The sequence below is a fragment of the Balaenoptera borealis genome (genome assembly GCF_965194805.1).
Source record: "Balaenoptera borealis genome assembly, chromosome: X".
Taxonomy (NCBI): domain Eukaryota; kingdom Metazoa; phylum Chordata; class Mammalia; order Artiodactyla; family Balaenopteridae; genus Balaenoptera; species Balaenoptera borealis.
Window position 1 is genome coordinate 28,391,374 of NC_138881.1, and position 23,551 is coordinate 28,414,924.

The following is a 23,551-nucleotide window of genomic DNA, read 5'->3' on the forward strand; positions in this document are numbered from 1 at the left end:
ATTGTGTTTATCAAATAAGTCAGTCAAAATGGATCTGTTCATTTGGGGGGACAAACTCATATCTGTTATCTTGCTATTGATTCTGATGTTATCAAAAAAAAGTTGCACCAGGTAAATGAGACCATATGCCTGATAGATGATTTGTAAAATCCAAATATTGTTATAACCGTAATATCTAATTGGGCAACATGTGACCAACAAGATACCACTTGACCTGCTATACCATACACAAATTTTGAGATGCACATCTGTTGTGAGTGATATATTTTAAATTATCAGGCAAAAAAATAAATAAATAAACCCAAAGAAGTTTTTAGAAATGTTAAGATGTTGATGTTGGCAGTAGAACAAACTCAGGAGAAAAAAAAAAAAACAGCTTAATCTAGTTAATTAACAACAAAACAGCTGGGAAAATGAAACACCCCTGGTTTTGACTGACTATAATTGAAAATGACTAATGATGCTGTCATTTTGCAGCTTATATTGGAGGAAATGATGCCTGGAAGATCATAATTGGCCTCTTGACCATTTGTTTACAGTAATTATTTTTGTGTTAAAGGTTGGGGTGGAGCCCTTTAGCCAAATATAGAAAGCTCTAAACACCTTATTTTTTTCTTATATTTAAAAAAAAACAAGAGCAGTAATAAAATATATTATTAGATTCATGTTAAGATTTTTTTTGGATAATCTAAAAAGTTAGCAAAGCAAACCAGCTGGTGTGATCTTATCACTTTACCAAGTTACTAAGACATTTTAAATTCTGTTAATGTTCTCAGTTCTAATAATGGAAGGTGATATAAGTATTTCAAAATATATACACACATTTTAAAATTTTTAACAGAAAGAGTAGTGTTCCAAATTAAGTTAAAGAATAAGTACAAATAGAAGAAAATGTTATCTAAATGCTTAAGTCCAAAAGAGAGTTAACATTTTTTTAAATCAAATAACAAATGGCTTTTTTTTGTAGCTGTGGATATTGTTGCTACTGATGGAAGTTGTTTTTGTTGCTTTGTAACTGCTAAATTTGGTGCTATTGAGGGACCTACTCATTACTCTGTGGAAAATGGAACACATTAAAATGATTAACAGTATTATCATAAAATATTATTACCAAAAGTATAACTTAAGCAAAATGTTAAACAATTTATTGAACTTATCCAACCAATCTTCAACAACTTCTGAAGTTAAGATGAAGGAACAATGTACAAATCAAATGAAATAAAAGTATGTGTGCGTGCGCGTGTGTAGGGGGGAGAGAGAGATAAGAGACAGAAAGCAAAACAAAGATGCTTATTTCTTCAATCATATTATTCTAAGATTTTTCCAGTAATTTTGCATTAGAGATCTAGTGCTATATTTATGCCATGAGTAGACCTGTCTCATAATATACGTTTGATCTTTATCAGGAAGTCCTCAAAGAAAATAAGGAAGACGTTTAGTTAGGGATGACAAAAAAAGAAACTAAAAATTTACCATCTTTGGAAATTAAAGAAATCCTAGAGAAGTTGATAAAGTTAAGAAAAAGGGAAAAAAACTGAACAGGGATGAGCCCAGCTCCCAAACAGGACTCAGCTTGGGAGATGAGCGTAGGAGGTAAGCAGACAGCTTGTCTGATGCGGAATGTGGAGGTGCCAATAGACAGTCAATTTTCTAAGAAACAGAATCATTTTCTGATGTGTCCTTAACTAGAATCTCTCCAAGTGGTGGACATACTAATTATCCATTTAGATACTGGATCTTATACATACACCATGAGGGATTTTCATTTTCTTTTTAAAGACTATCACCATCTTCTTTATAATTGTTACAGTTTCTAAATGTACCTCCTCCCCAAAACAAAACCCAAACTTCTATCATGAAAATGTACTGCAGGCTACTTGTACCCTTTTCCCTTCTATTAAGGAGTGAGAAACCTCAAAGTTAAGGAGGAAAGGCATTAGGAAGGGCAAAATTTTAAAATTTTGATATATGAAGTCAAAGTTTAAAACAGGCTTTGTTTATGTACTATCAGAGCAATGGCTCACCCTTTAGAAAAATCATCCCTAATCTTTAAAAAGAAGTCTTTGATCCATGCAGAGGTTTAAACAGTCCCCATAGCTTTCTACCTTGTATTGCTGGGTTCCACGTTTTGAACGATGAGGTAGTCTTTGAGCCTCTAGAGTTTTAGGCCACCACAAGCCCCGGCTAATCTTCAAGTGTTTCCAAGGTCATGGCCCTTATCAAAAGCTGCACGTGAATAATCTATTTCTCCACACTCCTGATCTCCCAAATCAACCTTGCCCTTTTGCCACTGTGAACCTCATATGGTGATTCCTCTCTAAACTTGAGGGGTAAATGGTAGAGCAGGAATGAGTTTTCACTTAAGCTGTGCTTCTCCCCAATGAACTGATTTGAGAGGACATGGGGAAGGAGGGAAAGAGAAAAGAAAGAAGAGGGCTGTCTCTACACAGTGGTTTCAAGGGATATGAAAGTGAAGGACGTGAACACCTCCTTGCTCTCGCTTTCATTTGAGAAAGGTAATTCCCCTCTTATGTCACTAATGCTACAATAGAAATTAGATAGGCTCAGACATGGGGGATCCCAGCTCCGATCTCACAGTGGCCCAGGAGTTGAGGGTATGATAAACTAGCTTCAACTGCTTGGATTGTTTACATACAATGAAAACAAAAATCTTCTCGTTGACTTTCAATTAAGGCTTTCCCTCTGTTTTTTTATAAAGGCACTAAAGCAAAAGCCAATTGAAATGCATGTCTGTAATCTGTAACGATTATGCCAAATCCTGCATAAAGTCTTTGAGGATCAAACAAGAGTAGGCAGAGCAGACCTACAAAATGGTCCATTGGTCCGTCTCATTGCTTGCTATGAAAGTCACTCTGTTAATCAAGAAAGGTGTCTGCTTGGGGACTGGCTTTCTCTAGAGCATCAAAAGAAACCCTGAAATTTGCTGCTTTCAGGACCTTTTCTAGCTCTCCAATCTAAATACTGTACACATTGCTACTTTATGAAAATTATCATACCAGGCCTAGACTGGATGCAAATTATTTTGGGGGGATGTTAGGAGTGGGGACAATGTATTCCTGTATAAATGTCTATCGATACCTACAGAGGAAATCTGTGCCTTTCGCCACCTGGTGTTTGGACATTGCGTTTAGGCTAAAACTTTAAATTTACCTAAGAAAAAGCCTCTTGTAAGCTGTAAGGAAAACAAACAAGCTTCTAGAAATGAAGCGACACAGTGTAAGTCATGGTAATGTTATTTGCAAGGACAAACTAGTTCTGTATAATGAGGTTATTGACCTGCACTGTTTTAGAGCAGTTTTAAACATGAGGGTGAGGCCCACTAAATCTCAGCCTGCAACAGTAGCTAGAGAAACCAGGACTGATCAATAAACAGCCACCATTACAGGCTCTTAGGAACCTTCATCATAATGGGAGCCATTATAATTTTGGTCAGGTACAGAAAATAAGGTGACCTATACCTAACGTCTATTTATCACTGGACTCTCATTAGCAAGTGGAAGCCATTGATTAGCTATTTTTTGAAAACTGAACTGGTCTTCCGTTTCTCTCCTCATGTAATAGCCCTGTGAATAAATGTGTCCTAGACTTCAAAATGCACATGGGGAAAGGAAAGAAGTAGAAAGCTTTCTCCCTGGCCAGCTTTTTACTGAAGAGAGAAGCAATTACATGACATTCCACTAAAAATTCTTGACCCAATAAAGTACTGAAGCCCGAATGCCGATTTTCCTCTTTCATAAGAAAGAGCAACAGAGAAAAGAAAGGTCATGGACCATATTGTGATTCTTTACAGCTGCTGGAGACAGACAGTATGATGCCGTAGCTTGATTTGAATTAAGCCAAACGACATGAAAAGCATCAAGGCTGGCAAGCAAAGCAACAGAGCCTCAAAGAATTTAATCTACCTTGAAGGTGGGACTATTTTTTGTATTGATGGCAGCGCACCAGGACAGAAATGAGTCCTTTAATGCAATGACTCGTTAATAGCCTTAAGATCACAATACATAAATAGGATATGTTGATCAAAAAGATAGCTCTGCCTCTGCTATTGCAGGATGGCCAATATTTCTTTACAAGTTATTTCATCGATAATAAATAGACCATGTCAATGGCAAATGTACAACAGGGGAAGCATAACCCATTATGAGGTAATGGATATTGCTAGAGGCTGCTTCATTACCTTCACGGGCTGAGTGGCTGGTTTTTCCTTGTACAAATGCTGCCCTTTAGACAAAATCCCTTCCACATCCGGCTGTTTAGCTTGAACTGCTACTTCAGTTTCCTGGGGAAAAGAGCACATACAGTGCAGATTAACTTCACAGTTAGCAATAAAATTACTAAATTTAAATATACCCTTGGAGAGTCCACATGTATTGCAGGTCAATTTCTGCACAGTACATAGGGGCACAAAGTAGTTTTCAGTGCAGAGAAAACAAACGGAGGTCTTTGTGAAACACACCAAAGTTTAAAAAATTTATCCCAAATCTTCTTATGTCATAATACTATTATATAGAAACAGAGACACTTTATATTTTTCCAAAAAGTAGAATGCAATAGCGAGAAGTATGATCTATGAATATGATTAATGTGGATATATATTATTGTTAGCTTCAATAATCTCAGTAATCCTAATGTCCATTTTACTCCACAAACCTCTTATTTTAACAGGATTCTTCTCGGGACTCTGGTTCCAAAATTTTGTTTTGAAATAGAAACCAAATAAATCTTTCCACATCATTGTCAAAGTTATTAACTTTCTTTCCAAAAAGTAAACACTTAAAGCACAGTATCAAGGCTTATTAATTATTAAGCAGTCAAATTAAATAGGCTTTTTGAGGAATGATTAAATTATCTTTAAAAATGTGTTTTCCCTTAGTCTGGAGAAGATTGAAGAATGACCGTATGACCAAAAAACGAAACAAAACACAACACAAGAAAAAAAATCCCCTTCAGATATATGAACATAAAGTGCTTTGCTACTGGGTGCTGTCTAGCTCTCCTGAAGAGAGGACAAAAGAAACGTGCATAAATTGAAGCTGAAGGAAGTGAAGTTAAATATTACAGAAGACTTTTTGGATGTAACACTTGTTAAACACTAGGATGGCGTATCGATTAATCAATGTCAGGCGTCAGTCAGGGCCTGGGCAATCTTCCCCAGATAGCAACTCCTGATTAACACATATCCCTCTTCCTCCCTCTCCTACCCTGTAGCCTCCCAGCACTGCCATGTGTACGTGTCTTCATGCCACTGCTTCCTTTATCCACTGTGTTTGTACCTGTCCTCTCTCAGCTCATCTGAGCAGGGTGTCCTCTGAACCCAAATTACTGCAATCTTACATGGCACAGTAGGATGCCCTGTAACTTGTGAGTCCTCATCACATGCTCTTGAGAAGGATTATTTCTTCAGTTCTTATAATAAATAGCAATGGGAGGTAGGCACTTTGGTTAAAAGGGTCCATAACATGAAGACTAACTCCATGTGTTAAATGGGTACGTGTGCAACACACACACACACACACACACACACACACACATCACCTTTAGAGACAATAATTCTGGAAGAAACAAACCTAAAATTGTAAGTATCAATTCACTCTTTATGATAGATAAAAAGTTCTGAATGTGATTTTTTTTAAAAAAGTTGCAAAATTGTAACAAGTTCAAAATCGGAGTGTACTTTGTGAGGGTTGGGTAATTCCTTCTTCCTTTAAAAATGATTTATAAGTACACCCAGTGTAAATTCTATACCTTCAGAAAATGAGCACAAATAATCTATAATTTTACCACTGTTTCAGGTATGCAGCAAATGACGAGCACGAACACCCTTCTCTCCCTGCCCCGTCTTCAATCGCAAATAAATAGTTCCAAAGATCACAAAGAATCGATGCCACTATTGAGAAGGCACTGGCAAATAACCAGGATTAAAAGACTGCATTTGATATGACAAGGAAGTCCCTCAGGAAATAAACACACAAATTTTAATTCATGAAAGTTTCACTGGCAAATGAACAGAAACAGCGGCAATGCTGACATGAGAGCAGCCCCGATATTACTTAGAGCTCCAAGTTCTAAGGTGGTGCTTATTAGATGGACTGTGGAAAAGGTGGCATGCCATGTGAAATGTCTATGTTTTGCACCTGCAGAAAGTAAAATATTCCCTCTTCAGGCCACTGAATTTGCCCTAGATTTAGTCCTCTGATGAATGAGCATTGCAAAGTCACATCACTTCCGTTTATAGAAATGTTTCCTAGTAGCATGTCCTTTCATCAACACTATTGCCATCTCTTCGTCCTTTAATGAAATAATGGAGAGTTTAAGTACCTGGATAAGATTTACACCTGGTCTAACAGAAATAGAGCAATGGGTGAGAGAAATCACGTTCAGCTCTTAATTCTTTGTGGGTACCTTCCCTTCGCAATTTTTTGGAGAACTAGATATCTAATGATATGCACCTTTGATAAACTACTTTAGAAAGACCATTTTGAAGATAAATTTCTACAATTTACCTCACTACATTTACTTGTAGTGTGAATTTATTAGTTAAAAGATAGGTTACTTATTGAGGGTTGAATTTTATTGCTTAAAGGGTCAACTGTAGTAAATACAATTAAATTCCCTTAAAATGTCCCTTAGTATAGTTTTCTTAAGTTAGTGTGAAAAAATACACTATGAGAAGCTGATCATCACCATGAAAAAAATGGAAGTATGTGTGAGACAAATTTAAAAATTTTGATATCCCTCCATGCAATTAAAACTTGACATGGAAAAATTGAAAAGCAAGCAAACAAACAAAAAAGCCCAGCCAAATCACATGACTACGCAAAGATAAGAAAAAGCTGCTGAAATCATTAGCTGTGCTGAAAATATCAACAAACTGCTATAGTGACTGCTATAGTGATTATGTCACTATAATAATATTAACAAACCAGAGTTGCTAAAACTTTACCATGTGTCAAAACACTGTACGTTTCATACATTTTTTCCTCATACTTACACTCCTACAAAAAGGGTATTATCTGGGACTTCCCTGGTGGCGCAGTGGTTAAGAATCCACCTGCCAATGCAGGAGACACGGGTTCCATCCCTGGTCTGGAAAGATCCCACATGCCGCGGAGCAACTAAGCCCGTGTGCCACAACTACTGAGCCTGTGCTCTAGAGCCCACGTGCCACAACTACTGAAGCCCGCGTGCCTAGAGCCCGTGCTCCACAACGAGAAGCCACTGCAATGAGAAGCCCGCGCACTGCACCGAAGAGTAGCCCCCGCTCGCTGCAACTAGAGAAAGCCCGTGCACAGCAACGAAGACCCAACACAGCCAAAAATAAATAAATTTATAAAAAAAGAAAGGGTATTATCTAATTTTGCAGATGCTAAAACTGAGGGAGATTAAGTCAACTGTCCAAGGTCATGTAGCTTGCAAATGGCAGAGTTGATATTATTACCAGGAAGTGTGTATCACTAAACCTCCACTTTATCCCTCCTTTGTTGAGTATAGCGTGTATGTGTGTGTGTGTGTGTGTGTGTGTGTATGCACATGCTAAAACTGGCAGCCACATCTCTTACTATCATGTTAATTTTTTTCCTCTTCTTTAACTCCAATACATTCTATAGTATCCTTCCAGTGTGTAAATGAGAGAAAATCCTGTCTCTTCCCACTGGAAAATAAATTCTTACATAGCTTTTAAAAAGCTCCAAGGGTGTCTCTTTGTGGCTTTACAATTGCCAAACTGATGATATCCAGGCCAGAGAATTGGTTTGAGTAAATCTTTTATCTCACAAATGGCCTCCCATCTTTATATGATTTAAGATGAGGTGAAGGAGGTCACCACTAAAATGGAAACACAGCTAATTATAGTGGCCAGTTTTTTGTAAGTAGAAAGTGTTCAACTTCAAAGAACATTCAGACAAGAAAGTCTTCATGGGATTTCAACCAAAAAAATCTCACTTCTAATAATAGAACATTTCCATTTAAGTTTTTCCCTCTGCCTTATTCTTAATATATCCCCTGTAATGTAAGATTGCACACCAGGAGTTAAGACCCTTATGATGTAACTAGAGTTTTTTTTTTTTCAACATAGTATTGACAGTTCACTAAAATCTCATGCATAATTTTAAGTATTTAATTTTTATTAAATAGGTAATAATAGGAATAACCCTTCATTAATACTAGGAGAATACTGCAGTGTACTTTTTAAAAATCCAGCCTTGATAGGTTTTCAAAATGGAGTAACTCTCTAAGCACCTTCAGTCTTATTTATTAGACAGCATTACTAATATTGCTGGTGGTGTTGGTCTGACGAGCAGCTAAGCAACGGTTAGTGGTAAAAAAAAGACTGAACAACCCCTTTGAGGATGAAAGTAGCAATTCATATGCAAATTAATGTACACTTACATTCTCTAAGAATTTATTCATTGACTACTGTATTTCTAATTCAATATTAAACTGATTGCACACTTTTTTTTTTAAACTAGAAATTTGGTGCTGCTAAGGATAATATAAGAGAGATACATTTTGCCTTGTTTTCCTTTATTATTTTAAATTTATTTATATTTCTATCATTTTACTTATTGCTAACCTTAGAATATATCAATATGTATGTATATATATATATGTGTATATATACATAAAAATATATATATCACAACATAAAAAGGGTGGGTGAATACACTCTCTTCCCCATTGACTTTGGTCTTTACCACATGCCTCACTAGGATCAATGGACTGTGGGCAGACATGACTGTATGACAGCTCTGAGCTAGGTCTTTAAAGGCAATTCAGGATTCACTAGTACCTCTAGTTCCTGCCTTCCACCATGAGAGAATAATGTATCATAAAGAAGCTGCTCTTTCAGCCTGGGTTCTGGAATGAGAAGACGTTTGGAGCAGATCCACAGCCTAGGATGAGAAAATCTGAACTTGACCCATAGTGTAGAGTAAAGCTGCCGCTGATATGCAGACACATGAATGAGTGATCAATGTTTGTTCTTGCAAGTCACTGGGATTTGGGGGTCATTTGTTACTGCAGCAAGAGCTGACAATTACAATGTTATAGTGAAACAAGCAAACAAATATATGGCTTTCTGGGAAGAAAAAACAAAGTAAACCTTTAAAATAAATGGGCTCTAGTCACATATATTGACTGCACTGTCTCTCATTCCATATACAAACTGTTTGCTAAAAAGGGTGGCAAGAAACGAAAAATGAAACGTAATCAATATTGTGTTAGAGCCTGACTTCTCTGGCTTAGATTGTCAGGCAGACTCTGACAAATGAAGGCTGATGGATGGAAAAACACAACATTGTGCAGCTGAGTTTCTTTCTTTTTTCCCTCATGCTGGGTGACTATTCTTTTATTTATCTACAATTAGGTTTGCTAGACCACAGCAACACGGCTCTCCTTCACTGTAACTGCAGCCTGTCAAGTACGTGCCAAGCTGATCGACAAAGAATGACAGGTTCTCTCTTTCCATTCTGAGCTAATCAAGGGCAGCCCATCAAAGGGAGGTTTTCTTCTGATTTAGAGATTTATGGATTTCAAAAATAATCTGTCCAAATATACAAAATATAATGCCATATTGATTTTTAAAGTGGCAAGTGTTTTGAAGTCAAGATGATAGAATCTATTAAGGTACACACTCGGAATATTCAAGGCCAACCAAAGAGTGGACATAGGTGTGATCATCAGGTAATGAGACTGATATCCAGAAGCCACCTGTAGAAGCCATCCATTCATAAAGATGGGGTTTCAAAGTCCTTTTGGCAGTAGAATGCCTTTGGCAAACAAAATCTTACCCAACTCTCCCCAGCATACTAATCAATTCATTCAGTAAATATATACTGAATATAAGAGCACCTATTATGTTCTAAATACTATTTTGATACTGGATATATAAGAGTCAATAAAACAGACAAAATTTTTCTGTTCTTGTGAAGTTTACATTCTAATGGGAACCATGGACGATAAAATATAAATTATAGCACATCCAAGGATGAAAAGTGCTAAAGTGAAAAAAAACAAAACAAAACAAACAAAGCATCAAGTGGGGATAGGAGGTGTATGTGTGAGCTAAGGGAACATGGGAGGCGGACATTTGAGAAAGTGCCTCCAGGGGAAAAGCCTCACTGAGAAGGTGACATTTGAGTAAACATTAGGAGGAAGTGAGGGAATGAATCAAGCAGTATTTCAGGGAAGAACAATCTATGCAAGGGAAACAGCAAGTGCAAAGGCCCTGTGGCAGGTGTGTGTCTGGCATGATCAATACACGTATAAGGAAGCCAGTGTAAGAGGAGTCTACTGAGCAAGGGGAGGGTAGCAGGAAGCAAGCCAGAGAGATGGGGGAGGGTAGGTCCTGCAGGGCAATTATGTGAGGACTTGGGCTGTTATTCTGAGTGATATTAGGAAGCATAGGAGGGTTTTCAGCAGAGGAGTGATATGATCTGACTTATTTTTTAACACATCATTCTGGCTGCTGTGTTAAGATTAGACTGAAAGAACGCAGAGAATAGACAGTAATTATGAGCAGACTCCCAAGAGGGTTTGTTAAATCTACATTGTTTGGAGGGAAGTACTTGCTTACTGAAACCCAATGTACTTACTCCAAAAATCTTTATACATACAGTTCTTAAATGAGGACTAAATCTCTGATCTGGTTTAATAGCAACACAGGACACTGCTTGAAGCAGTCTCATTCATTGAAACTGGTGCTCTCCAGGTTTTACTATGTTCCTAAGTCCTTAGTGGTGAAGAGTGTGGGCTCTTCAGCCTGGTTATCTAAATTCCAACCCTGGCATGAATTGACTAATTGCAATAAAGACCACATGGCCCATAAATCCTAAAACATATTCTAAAACCTTTGCTATTTGGCCATTTGCAGAAAAAGTTAGCCAACGGCAGATCTAGAGAAATGGTTAGGATTGGCATTTGTGACTCTAAAAACCTTCAGGTACACAGAAAAATTATATTTTTAAAGATAAAACACAAGTGACATTTTGCCTTTTACATCCTTATATAGACACATAGACATAGTCAAACAATTTATAGTTATACTTTAGAGAGGGCTCAACAAATATTTTAGGCGTTGTGAGTCATACGGTTCCTGTCATACCTGGAGTCTGGCACTATCATGTAAAAGCAACCACAGACAATACGTAAACAAATGAGCGTGGCTGTGTTTCAATAACTATTTACAAAAACACAGAGTGGACTGAATTTGGCCCTTGGACTATAGTTTGCTGACTCCTGCTTTGATGTATTACAGTGTTCTTGGAAGTAATCAGACTAGGGATAAGAACATGTGAGTTCTAGGCTTATTAATTCCTGAGCTGGGGCAAGTTACTTAAATTCTCTAATTTCAGTATCTTTAATTACAAAATGGATGAAAGTGAGAGAGATTATTGTGGATAAAGTGTTAAAAACAACTTTTTCCCCTCTGCATCAGACTTTGACCTTCAAAGAACTTTCTAGCTGTATTTTCCCTGGAAACCTGATAAAATTGGAATGTCAAATGTGTTAGTAGGCAGCATTGCTTCTGCAAAAAAAAAAAAAAGAAAAAAAAGACTGGTAAATTACACCTGGCTTAGGAGTTCTACATTTGAACTACAAATGTGTAAGGGAAAGTCATCGTTTTGGGGATCCCCTGAGTGCAGTAACTCTTGTAATTGAGCATGTACCTTTCAAGGATCTTGGAAACTCTATGTTATAAGACATTAACTCCTGGGACCCATGAAGCTTCTAGGCCAGGGTTGACCCGGCACCACTGTGTGAGTCTGCTTTCTTTTTACCTGAACTATCATCTGAGAGTGTGCAGGTGCTGCAAAGAGAGTAGTTCTTGGATGGCTCGGTGAATGTTGTACAAACTGCTGTGTATTCTAAGCCCACTGAAGAGAGATGCCTGATCCTGCCTTCCTGGGAAGCTGTGCTTCTGTTCCTGTAGCCTTCTAAGTGAATTTAAAGCTGCAAGTGGTTAATGGTAGCCTTGTTCAGTTGCACATAAGAAGACTCGCTGACGGGCTTGACAAGAATCATTTCTAAGGCCCACATTTTATTTCCACAAATATACTGCTCTGAATTGGGATACATTTTACAAATGATGGTATGCCATAGTCTAATTGGCAGCACTTTTTTCTTAGTGACAGATAAAATAACGATGCATATTCTAATCAATGGTGTCTTAGAAACAATGAAATATGGTATGTGACCAGGATATTCATAGTAGGTCAGGATCAAATGATTTAGTATATGCAAAGGTAATACTAACTGCTACCATTTATTGAGAACTTACTAAGTACAAACACTCTGCTATGCGCTTAACATTAATCATTTTAAGTAATCTCATTCAATCTCCACTGCAGAGCCTTTCAGCAGACATTATTATCACTTTTCAGATTAGAAAACTACAGTCATAAGAGGTTAAGAAACTTGCTTAAGGCACAAGCTAACAAATGGTGGATGTGAGATTTGAACCCTGGTCTGTCTGATGCATATCCTGCATACTTATTTACTATACTATAGGTTATACTAATTTAAGTATGATACAAATATACAAGATTTTATTTGATGAATCACGGGGTTTAGAACCAGAATAAAGTAGTTTTGATTAATGTGTAATTTTAGTTTAAATCAGGGTTTGTCAACCTCAGCACTACTGACATTTTGGTTTGGGTAATTATTTGTTGCAGGCAGCTGCCCGGTGTATTGTGGGATATTTTACAGCACCCTTGGTTACTATTCACAAGATGCCAGTGGCACTTCCTCCTTCCCCGGATGTGCCAACCAAAAATCTCTTCAGACATGGATGAATTCCCCTGGAGAATAAATCACCACTAATTGAGAACCACTGAATTATTGAATGTGTGAATGAACAAATGAAAGAATGTCTATCTACTCATGGTCTACATTTCCAGTATACATGAAATAGTATGATTTCATATGAACACCTTTCTTTCCTTTTTCCTTTTTCTTGTATGGAGCACTGTTTGCAACGCCAGATGTTTACGTATTTTTTTTCAGATGCACTACTATGCACACTATGACTCTTAAACCACATTTGAATGAGGTTCTGATGAACTCTAAACATAATCGCATGTTTCCCTTCCAGCTGAATTGTTCCTAAAAACATTGCTTTAAATAACCCAAAGGGATTAAGGAACACAGTGGATTCTTCAGAATAGAGAGACATATATAACAAAGTAATTTTTCCAGGTCTCTGCATCATCTTTTTCTTGCTTTGTACATTCACCTTGGCTAATGGTATTTGCATTATTTCTAACCGATATGGCACAACCCTAAATTATCACCCATATGGTAAATGGACACAGTCCTTAAAAAAGTAAGTATTATTAAACACTAGAAGTTTCTTTTTAAAATATAAAACAGCAGTTAGGGAAATTTTCATTGAAAGCAAAGAGCAATTCAATTCTGACTTCATGATTGACATACACTTCAAAAAAAATTAAAGATGCTTTGTTTTTACTGTTAAGTGTTATACCAAAATGATAGTCATTATATAAAACTCTTTCTAAATTCTTCAATAACTTGTAAACTCAAAGAATCAAATGAGTTGCTGAATTAAGCTTGTATTTAAAAAAAACAGCAACAAAAACATCTGAGAGTTCTCTTCTAAATAGTTTTTCCTTAAACATGTATAGAAAACAAAGCAAACATGAAGGTTTCTGAAAAGAAGGAAAATAACACATGATGGACTGAAGCCCCTTCTTTGGTTCACACAACATGTTAGCTTTCATCTTGGGTCCTAGGTCTTCAACTACTCTGCCGTACTTAGTTTTTATACTCTTGCAACTTTCTATGATTTCTACCATTCCAGCAAGGTGAGCATATTTCATTGGTCTCCTGTAAGGTCAATGATAAGGTTTTGGGTAAGGAACTATGGACCTGTATTTTAGATTCATATAACTTCTAGAATCCAGAATATACAGAGAACTCGTATCATCTGTAAGAGAAACCAAACAATCTAATAGAAAAATGGGCCAAGAATGTGAAGAGTCAACTCATGGATAGAAAAATCTGAATGGCCAAGAAACATGAAAAACTGTTCAACCACCAATATGCAAATTAATGTAATACATTCATACCATTTCCTGTTGCTGTGGAAAGCAATTTACGATATATAATAAAGATATGAATATTCTGATGAGCCAGCAATTCTACTTCTAGGTATTGTCACCTGGTTTATGAGGAGACCTACAAAGAATGTTCTTTCAGCACTGCTCACATTAGTGAAAAATTGGAAACAACCTAATGATTACTCATATGGAATCTCATAACCCTATTGATTGTTTTGTTCCTATTCAAATCAGAAATACTTTTTAACAGATTACTTCTCTATCCTAAAGGCACTTTAAATCATTGTTCTTATTTTATATGGTGTCCAAAATTCTATTTAACTTAGTCATAAGTTAAACTTAATGTTTCTATTCATAACTGACTCATTGAAGATATTAAAGACAATAAAAGAATAATGCTGTCTCTAATAAATCTGACTTCAGCTATAATGTCATACGCATGATATAATCTCAGATAACATTTGTTTAGTTTTGAGTGAAGCATAGGAATGTATATGTATGTGTGCCTAATTTTGTATTTGTGTTATCTCTCCAATTATATAAATCACTAATACCTATTACTATGCTAATACTAGACGATATATTGTAATCAATGTTACCATGAATTATTAATTTTGTGTTTCTTATCATCTACTACAAATAATGTAAAAGACAGAGATGCTTATCTATCCATATTTTCTCTACCTGCTATTCACAAAAGTTCTCTCAGAAAGTCCTGAAAATTAAAAGTATGCACACATGGCTTTGTAATTTCATGGGTCAATAAGTAGAATTTTAGTTATATCCTATACTTTCTTGTGAGTGCTTCCATATTTTGCTTTTTGAACGCTTGAGAGAATTATTAATTTCAAGAAAATCAATTTCATTTGAATGACTAGCATGTTATATAATCAGTTATTATTATAAATGCATCTTGAGTTTTTTAATCTTAAAATTAAAACTATTATTAAAATAGTCCAAGTTAAATAATTATGGCTGCTTTTATTAACTATACACATTGTGCCTTCTTATGATGAGTAATTGCTAAATATTCATTATTTCCAGAGGAAGCAATGAAGTATTCAGAAATTGGAAGCTGCGGCATCAGAAGTATTGGGCATGCAAACTCTCAGTTTCTAATATATATTGTTTTGAAACTACAGAGCAAATTAAATGCATTTACACTGGGTGATATTTTAAGTAGTTAATTTACAACTAAGGTGTTTCTTTTTCAAAATATGTATATCAGATATATATTGAAGTATTTGGTATCCTCCATAATATGTGTAACTCCATACATAATATATACACATATTTCTTTTCCAACACGTAAATGAATATGTCTAGTTATAATAATGCTACTTCTTGAAGGACAGCCAGGAAAAATGAGAGAAATACATGAAAAGGAGAACAGCAGATAGGTGGTAATTTGGAAGTATTTGGAATATGAAGGTGATTGCTAAGTCATGTATAACTGACTAAAGAATGTAGTAACATCAGCTAATTTTGTCTCTTAGATAAAAGGAGTACTTTTAATATACAACCTAGAATTGTATTTGTTAATTAGATTTATAATTTATACCTATTCTCAATGACACAGAAATTAATATAATAAGTGAAATCTCAGGATACAGAACTGTATATTCAAGAGGAAATATTGCCATGGCATTCCTTAAAGCACTATTTTTAGAATGCTATAGAATTTCATTAGAGGTATTCATCTTTAAATTAATTTCCATCAATCATTTCAGTAGCTTTTTAAACTCTTAAATATGAGTGGAAGTTTAAATTGGTATAAGTTTATGAGATGGCAAATGAACAGTAAAATAGCTTTACTTAAAATAAGTATTTCTTAAAGTGTTCTCGTTAGTGTTAAATTAGATTTAACACTAATTAGATCGTTAGATTTTTCTGTGTATTTGTCTTTTTCCTCCCCTTTTAAAATAAACTCACAAAGATTATGGCCATAGCTTCTCTTGCTTTTGTTTTCCCCCACAGCACATGATACAATATTCTATCTGTAAACACCAAGTCCACACCCTCCCCCCTCAAAAAAGTATAATGAGTGGCTTTACGTTGCTGTAACTTCTTGGCAGTCATCCTTACCCATAACGATAGTCATACTTGCTTTTAGAGGTGTCATAATTACGTATTTAGAATTTTAAGTATTCTTCTGTGGTAACTCACAGATTTAAGGATTCCTTTAGCAACCAATAGAGTTAAATAAGCAGAGCGTGGCATTTCCTGATGAAAATACAAGTTTCCAGCCATGAAGTCAGTAGGGTAGACACACTCACCAGGCATACAAGGGGCACTGGTACAGAGACCGGAGGGTCAAGGAGAGTACAGAGACCGGCATTGAGGACTGTAGGTCATGTATGCCATGTAATTTTCTCTCACCTGTCAATCCACGTGTCATCTTAGAGAGGAGCAGGGGGAGGGTAAAGGAATCTGAAAGACTGGTGATTTATCCAAGTGATACCAACTCATATAAAGAGACTGGTAAATTTGTTTCACAGTGAGATCCTTTTTTCTCACTACACAACATGGGGGAAGCTTATGCAGGTCAGTGAGGAATAAATAAAGAAGTTGCATCTGTGTGAGTCAGTATCTGACCCCCAAGACATATCTATACGTCTCCTCCTGCATATTTATTATATTTATGACTATGTGCTTACTTAAGAATCCATCATGATGTTTCTCAAAGTGTAGTTCCCAGACCAGTGGCATCAGTATCACCAAGGAACTGCATCTGACAAAGATTCTCAGGTTACTCCGCCTACATTAAAGTTTGAGAAACATGGCTCTACATGGTGTATACTAGAATTGGGAATGGGTGTTAAGCCTAGAATTTTAATTCATTTCTATACTTATGGATATAACATTTATCTTTCAGTGATACAGCTTTATGAATAAACACCTTCATGGATATAGCTTTTTTTTTAAAAAAATATTCATTTATTTATTTTTGGCTGCATTGGGTCTTTGTTGCTGCGCGCGGGCTTTCTCTAGTTGCAGCGAGCGGGGGCTACTCTTTGTTGTGGTGCGCGGGCTTCTCATTGCGGTGGCTTCTCTTGTTGCAGAGCACGGGCTCTAGGCACGTGGGCTTCTGTAGTTGCAGCACACGGGCTCAGTAGTTGTGGCTCGTGGGCTCTAGAGCGTAGGCTCAATAATTGTGGCGCACGGGCTTAGTTGCTCCATGGCATGTGGGATCTTCCCGGACCAGGGCTCGAACCCGTGTCCCCTGCCCTGGCAGGAGGATTCTTAACCATTGCGCCACCAGGGAAGTCCGATATAGCTTTTTTGAGACAGAGAAGCAAGAAAGACGGTTGTATTTTTTTTTAAGCTATGATCAGAAGAATGGCACTTTTTGAGTACTGCAAAAGGCAAGTGCACAGCATTTCTGAAAGTATCTGAAAACCCAGCCTGTTATTTTCTACAAACACTCACTGCCACCAAAGGTGGTAACTTGCAAGTTCAAAACCTTCCTCATTTAACATCCATTGTTTCCACTCTGCATTCTGTCTGCCAATCAAAGCCATCCCTTGGGCAATATAGTTGGTAAACCAGGTGGTTCACTCATTCACTTAAACAGAAGTTGTTTGAAAACTATTAGAAGTGTTCCCATATTTCTCCTTCACACATACTGAGAAAGGGATGGTATCTGTGTGCAGGGAAGAGCTTTCTTTTGAGGGAAATTAAAAAACTAATGCTAACACTGTTTCAAATGTTCTCACATAACCTACTCCAACGTATCATTATGTAAACTTGCTCTTAACGGAGAATGGAAGACTGGTAAGTAAAAAATTAAAACTGTAGTGCAATAAAAGCATGATTTTAACAAAGCTTAAAAATGGTTGAGGGTGACTAAATGGCTTTTAAAGGTATATTTGACCAATAGAATGATCAAGGAAAGGATAGGTCTGCTTTTGGAGGAGATGGTATAATATTAGTGAATGGAAAATAGAAGTGGGAACCCTTGAATTCCTATTGGGTTTGTTTCTGTATGTCAAGAGGGATGATATTCTGACTGCAAAGAATAAAACAAACAGCAATGAGAGGGAACTGGTGTCCAAGGTGGGTAAAGAGATTAGAAAGTCCCCAGCTGCTCAGAATTGACTCTCTTGATCTAGATGAACTACATCTCAGGACACTAATGAGACCAGCAAGTCAAACGGCAAACCACGATGGGTGATCTGGAAGATTGGAAAAGTGCAGTTTTTATTTTCTAGAGGAAAAATAAGGTGTGGGAATAAAATTTTAAGCTTCTAAATAGTTATTTAAGACTTGGTTAGAAAATGCAACGCAGGAAGAACCTACAAGCCTTCTTCGGTTAATGAAATATTTTGAAAGAATGGGAGGCAGTTGACACAAGTGCTTTAAAAAGACAAACCCTGTCATAGCCATTACGTATAGTTAGACTGATACACAGAGAAGGCAAATATTTACACACCGGTTCCAAATTTTTTGAGAAAATTAAATCTGCACTTACTCTATAATTTGTCATCACGTTGAGATTCTGTACAGGATTGTTTGCCAAAAAGGGCAAAGACCCATTCCTATGCAATTCAAAGGTTTGTTTTAATATTTTCAGGTTCTAACCTCTAGACTAGAATCTATTTGTCATAAGGAACATTCATTAAAATCCTTGTTAAAGAAACATGTTTTTTTTTTTACTTCAAGTTGTAAACTGTATTTGTCTTAATAAGAAAAAGACCAATAACCTATAGGGAAAAAAATTGGAAATGAATGTAACAAACAGTGCACAGAAAAGGAAATTACAGATGACTCTGAAACATTTTGTGATTCTGAAAAAAGTTCATCCTCACTCAAAAGAACGCAAATTAAAATGACAATGAGATGTCATTTTTTCTTGCTTAGCAAAGATCAAAAAGGTTGATGACAACGAGTTGGCAAAGGTGTCTGGGAAAAAACTCCTTCATATTACTGATGGGAGCGCTCTATGAAGAGCAATTTGGCCATGTTTACTAAAATAACAAATGCCCTTTTGACCTAGTCATTTTACTGCTAGGAACTCAACCTATGGGGATACTTGCAATGTGAGAAATGACATGAGCATAAAGTTATACATTGTCATATTGTTGCAGGAGCAAAACTTGAAAACCAACTAAATGTTCATTAATTGGAACGTTGGTCAAATGAGTTGTGGTACATCCTTAGAATACAATAGTATTCAACTGCAAAAATGAGAACATTCTTAAAGAGCTAATATGGAAAATAACTGTCAGTATATATCATTAAGTGGGAAAAAACACTATTCAGAAACAGTGTTTATAGTATCCTACCAACTGTTTGGTTTTTTGTGTGTGTGTCTTTCTTTTTTAAAGAAGACAGGAAAAGGAAAGAATATATACACAAACACACACTCACGTCCTATCCTTGGAGTGCTATTGAAGAAACTGATAACCTTGGCAACTATGGGGAGAGAAACTGAGTGGCTGAAAGATGGAGATTCAAGGGAGGATTTGAATTTTGTACCACAAGAAAGTATTATTTTTTCCATAAAGAAAATGATTTACTCTTTTAAAGTTTGTCTTGAAGGATGAATTCATTTTCAACCTTATAATAAATAACCCAGTATGAACTTACTGACAGAGTACTAAGTCATTTTGTATAAAAGGACCATGCAGATTCTCTCAAAATTAGAAACAAAAATGAAATATGTAAACAAAAATAACAGTTTTACAAAATACTTACCCATACCACATGCAATAAATACAATACGATAATGTGATTATATTCTATTGTGCCACACACTACCTTGTTTATTATGTTGATTTCATGACTTAGCAATGGGCCACCAGCAATAGTTTGAAATACAGTTCTTTAAATTATCTCCTCCTCTTCATCCCTACTACCAAAGTCCTCGTCCAGGACCATGGTGCTTCTCAACTACCTCAATCATCTCCTGTCTGCGCTTCCTTTTTTGGTCGGACACTCCTCAAATTTGAGAGTTTGCCAGTCACCTCTCTTTAATAGCTCCCACGTGTCTCGAAGATAATGTCTAAGCTCCTTAGTGGCATACAAGCCTCACCCAAACTGGGCTTACAACATCGTTGTATTTATTTTTCTTCCCATACTTCATGCCATTAATCACTTCATATCTTGGTTCTTATTGCCTCTTCTCTCTGGAACCCTTTTCCTTTCCCCCACACACATTTCACTTTATCAATTCCTACTCATCTTTTAAAGATCCAGTTCAGACATTACATCCTCCAGGAGGCTGTCTTGGGACCAGAGCTTCCCAAACTTTAGTAAGTGAAAGCATCTTTTGGAGGGCTTGTTAAAACAGTTTCTTGATCTTCACTCACATCTGTTTTGATTCAAGAGGTCTATGGAGAGGCCCAAGGATTTACATTTCTAATAAGCTTCTAGGTGCTGCTGTTGCTGGTCTAGGGAACCACACTTTGTAGCTGTGCTCTAAATAATACCCCCACTGGGTTAGGTATCATTCTTCTGGGCTATCACAACATCCTATAAGTGTACTCACTACACTGCATTGTAAATGCTTCTGCATTGATTGCATTTAGTACACTGAGGTATATTTATATACCAACTGATCTCTAAGCAAATTGAGAATGAGGGCCACCTTAACATAGGAGGACATTGTAGTTAATCAATAAATGGTTAGTTAGCTGAATGAAAATTTCATTAGCTTAGTCTCATGTTTTTCTTTCCTTAGAGAGGCTGATCAGGGATATAGGAAAATAAAGTTCATGTGCATTTCAGCAATATATTTGATAAAATCTCCAAATGACCATTTTTGGACAAAATGGGGCAATATGAACTGGGTAGGAAATAAAACAATTAGAGTTTGGTAACTATCTGAACAATTGCCAAAGGAAATTGACGGTTGAATTGATGACAAAGTAGAGGGAGGTTTCTACTGATGTGTTGAAGGGCTCTGTCTTAGGATTCAATCTAGTTGAGAAATTTGTTTTCACAATGTAGATGAAGTTACAGAAGGCCACGGACTGTGGTAAGATAAACTTGGTGGAAGAAAAAAAAAAAGATAAACTTGGTGGTGTTTTGACAGTTTAACAAGTGTCCAGCCAGGGTCTATGTTGCCCTTCTCCCCTTCTCACAGAATGTCAACCTCTCCTAGAGTGGCAATCTTCAAACTGGGGTGTGCCCCTGGAGGGATACAAAGACTTTCCTAGGGATATATGGGCATAGATGGTGTTCGTGGAAGCAGTTTCCAGATTCTCAGCTTCTACAAGGAATTTGTCTGGGTTTGTTCCTGTGGTACACACATCATTCCAATTATCATTCCTACTTTTTAGTTAATGACAGTCCTCCAACTTTACAAACTGATGTATCTCAATAGTGTATTTTACCTAAGACACATTTATGCCAAATCGAAACAGAATTCAAAATATTAATGACTGAAATTCTCCTTTAATCAAGGTACCATCATGCACTTACTCAGCCATCTCATTCATAGATTCACTTCCAAAAATCTACTGGGTATGTTTAATAATTATTTATCAAAAGGTACATATATTTAGACAATTTGGTCATTACTAGGTATCTTTATTATTAATGATTGTAGCTATAACTCAATCTAAAGGATTTAAAAAAATACTGAGAACCTTATAGTCACAGAAAATTGTTTTAAAAATTGAATTTAAAACCACATGGGTGTATTTGTCATATAGAAGTATGACAGATTGGTTAATAAAAGACTTCATAGCATAAATATGTATTACGTTAGGATACAACTCTTTGGGGAAGTGGACTGGAAATATGATTTAAAGAAGAAAGAGGACTGATATGAAACTTCTAATTATTAATGATGAATTTGTTTTGTGTATTTTTTTTTAAAGTGGGTGATGGTAGATATCATATTGCTATGGTATTTGGATTCCACTGGATCCATTCAAAAGAGTAATGTAACACTTTTTAAGTGTCAATATTTACAATATGCCAAGGGAGGAAATGGATGTCAACTTTAAAACGTGCTAGCAGATACTCAGTTTTCTAAGCTATTTTTAGAGGTTTATAAGCAGAATAGTCTGAATACCACTGTAATAGAGGTCCGGTTGGAGCCCTCCTCCTTGCCTTGGCAGGGAGGTTTGACCTCCTCCCCTCCCTTATAAGGAAGAGAACAGTAAAAGCCACACCTGCTTCTTCTTGGCCAATAAATTGTTAGTCTTACTTGAATTCTCCGTTCCAGAAATTCTCAATTCAAGAAACTCTTCAAGTTTATATTCTTCTCCTTATACAGGCAATTTGGTTTGGCGAATGATGAAACTCTCATGACTATCTGCAGTCTTTTTTGGAGTGGTTTTCTGGTAGCAACTTGCTGATTTCTTTTGAAAGAGGGGGTATTTTGCAAGCCTGATTTTTCTTTTTAAGGGCTCTTGTCAAAATTCCAGCTACAAAAGGAGAGTTCCCATTCACTGTCTTTTTTCTATTGCCTTAGGAAAATGTGTTCCCACCTCAGTGTTACCTTAATCCAATAGTGTCCCAGGGAAATTGGCTCGTGTTTTTCATTTTTTAATGAACAGGAAAGTCAGGTTAAAAAGGGTAACTGAGTTAAACAATGTCAAAAAGCCAATAAGTGTCCGAGCTGGGATTCGAACTTGGGTCTTTTGTTTCTCTCCTCATTATCATGCTATTTCAACTCAGCAATGGATTTTGGAGTTGAGTAGAGGGGGTGGAAAGTAAGAGGAAGAATTCTGATTGCCCAGTGTTCAAAGAGAAAAGTTGATGCCTAATTTCACTCAAATATGGTACCCACAAACCTCAACAATCTTCAAGAGTTTATCAGAGTCAGAATTATACTCTTGCCCAGAACCAACCTAAGCTCAGAGGAGTTTTACATTTTCAAAAAACCTCTGTCTAGCTGCATAGTGAATGAGAATATTGTGTCTTTCTGTCAAATAGCTTTCACCCACTGTTTTTCAATACACATTCCATAGAAATATTTTCATACCTAAGAAAGAGGATTAGAGGATTATTAGGCTAAGAGGTCAGTGTCCTCTTCCCTGTTTCTCACCTTCCCAACACCAGTCCTTAAAAAATAAAAGTAAACTAAATCAGATATATTATTCAATTTAACGTGAGCTAGTACACGTCTATCTAAGGGAGTAACTACTTGAACTTGAATTATCTCACTCCAAACAATGAACTAGATGACATTAACGTCTGAGATCTCATTCGGTTGAGCTTCAGTTCTTTGGTACTTAGAGTAGTCTTTCTCTGTAGAGATCTTGTTTGGGTTTTCTTTCTTTGTTGCCATTACTGTGGTTCCTCCCTTCTCCAGGGGAAATTCTCAGTCTTCTGATTCTCCTTCTCTGAAGACTACTACTACGGAGCTGTCCGCTTCTCTCCTTGTTGGCGTGATTTTACCAAAGAGAATCTGGAATTTTCAATTGGCCTCTTTAGGAAACTTAGGATCCCCCTAAACTGGCTCATCTAAGACCTCTCCCTTCCCATCATCTCCACTA

The 23,551-nt window shown here is 36.5% G+C and overlaps 1 protein-coding gene across 8 annotated transcripts in view; it reads right to left on the minus strand.

The window, feature by feature from the left end:
• Nucleotides 1-23,551, minus strand: part of DMD (dystrophin) — a 2,485,149-nt gene that overhangs the window by 757,530 nt on the left and 1,704,068 nt on the right. For all 8 annotated transcript variants that reach the window (XM_082378022.1, XM_082378021.1, XM_082378025.1 and 5 more), the window contains one exon: nucleotides 4,199-4,300. In XM_082378022.1, coding sequence (XP_082234148.1) covers nucleotides 4,199-4,300 — 102 coding nt within the window. The remainder of the gene's footprint in view (nucleotides 1-4,198; nucleotides 4,301-23,551) is intronic.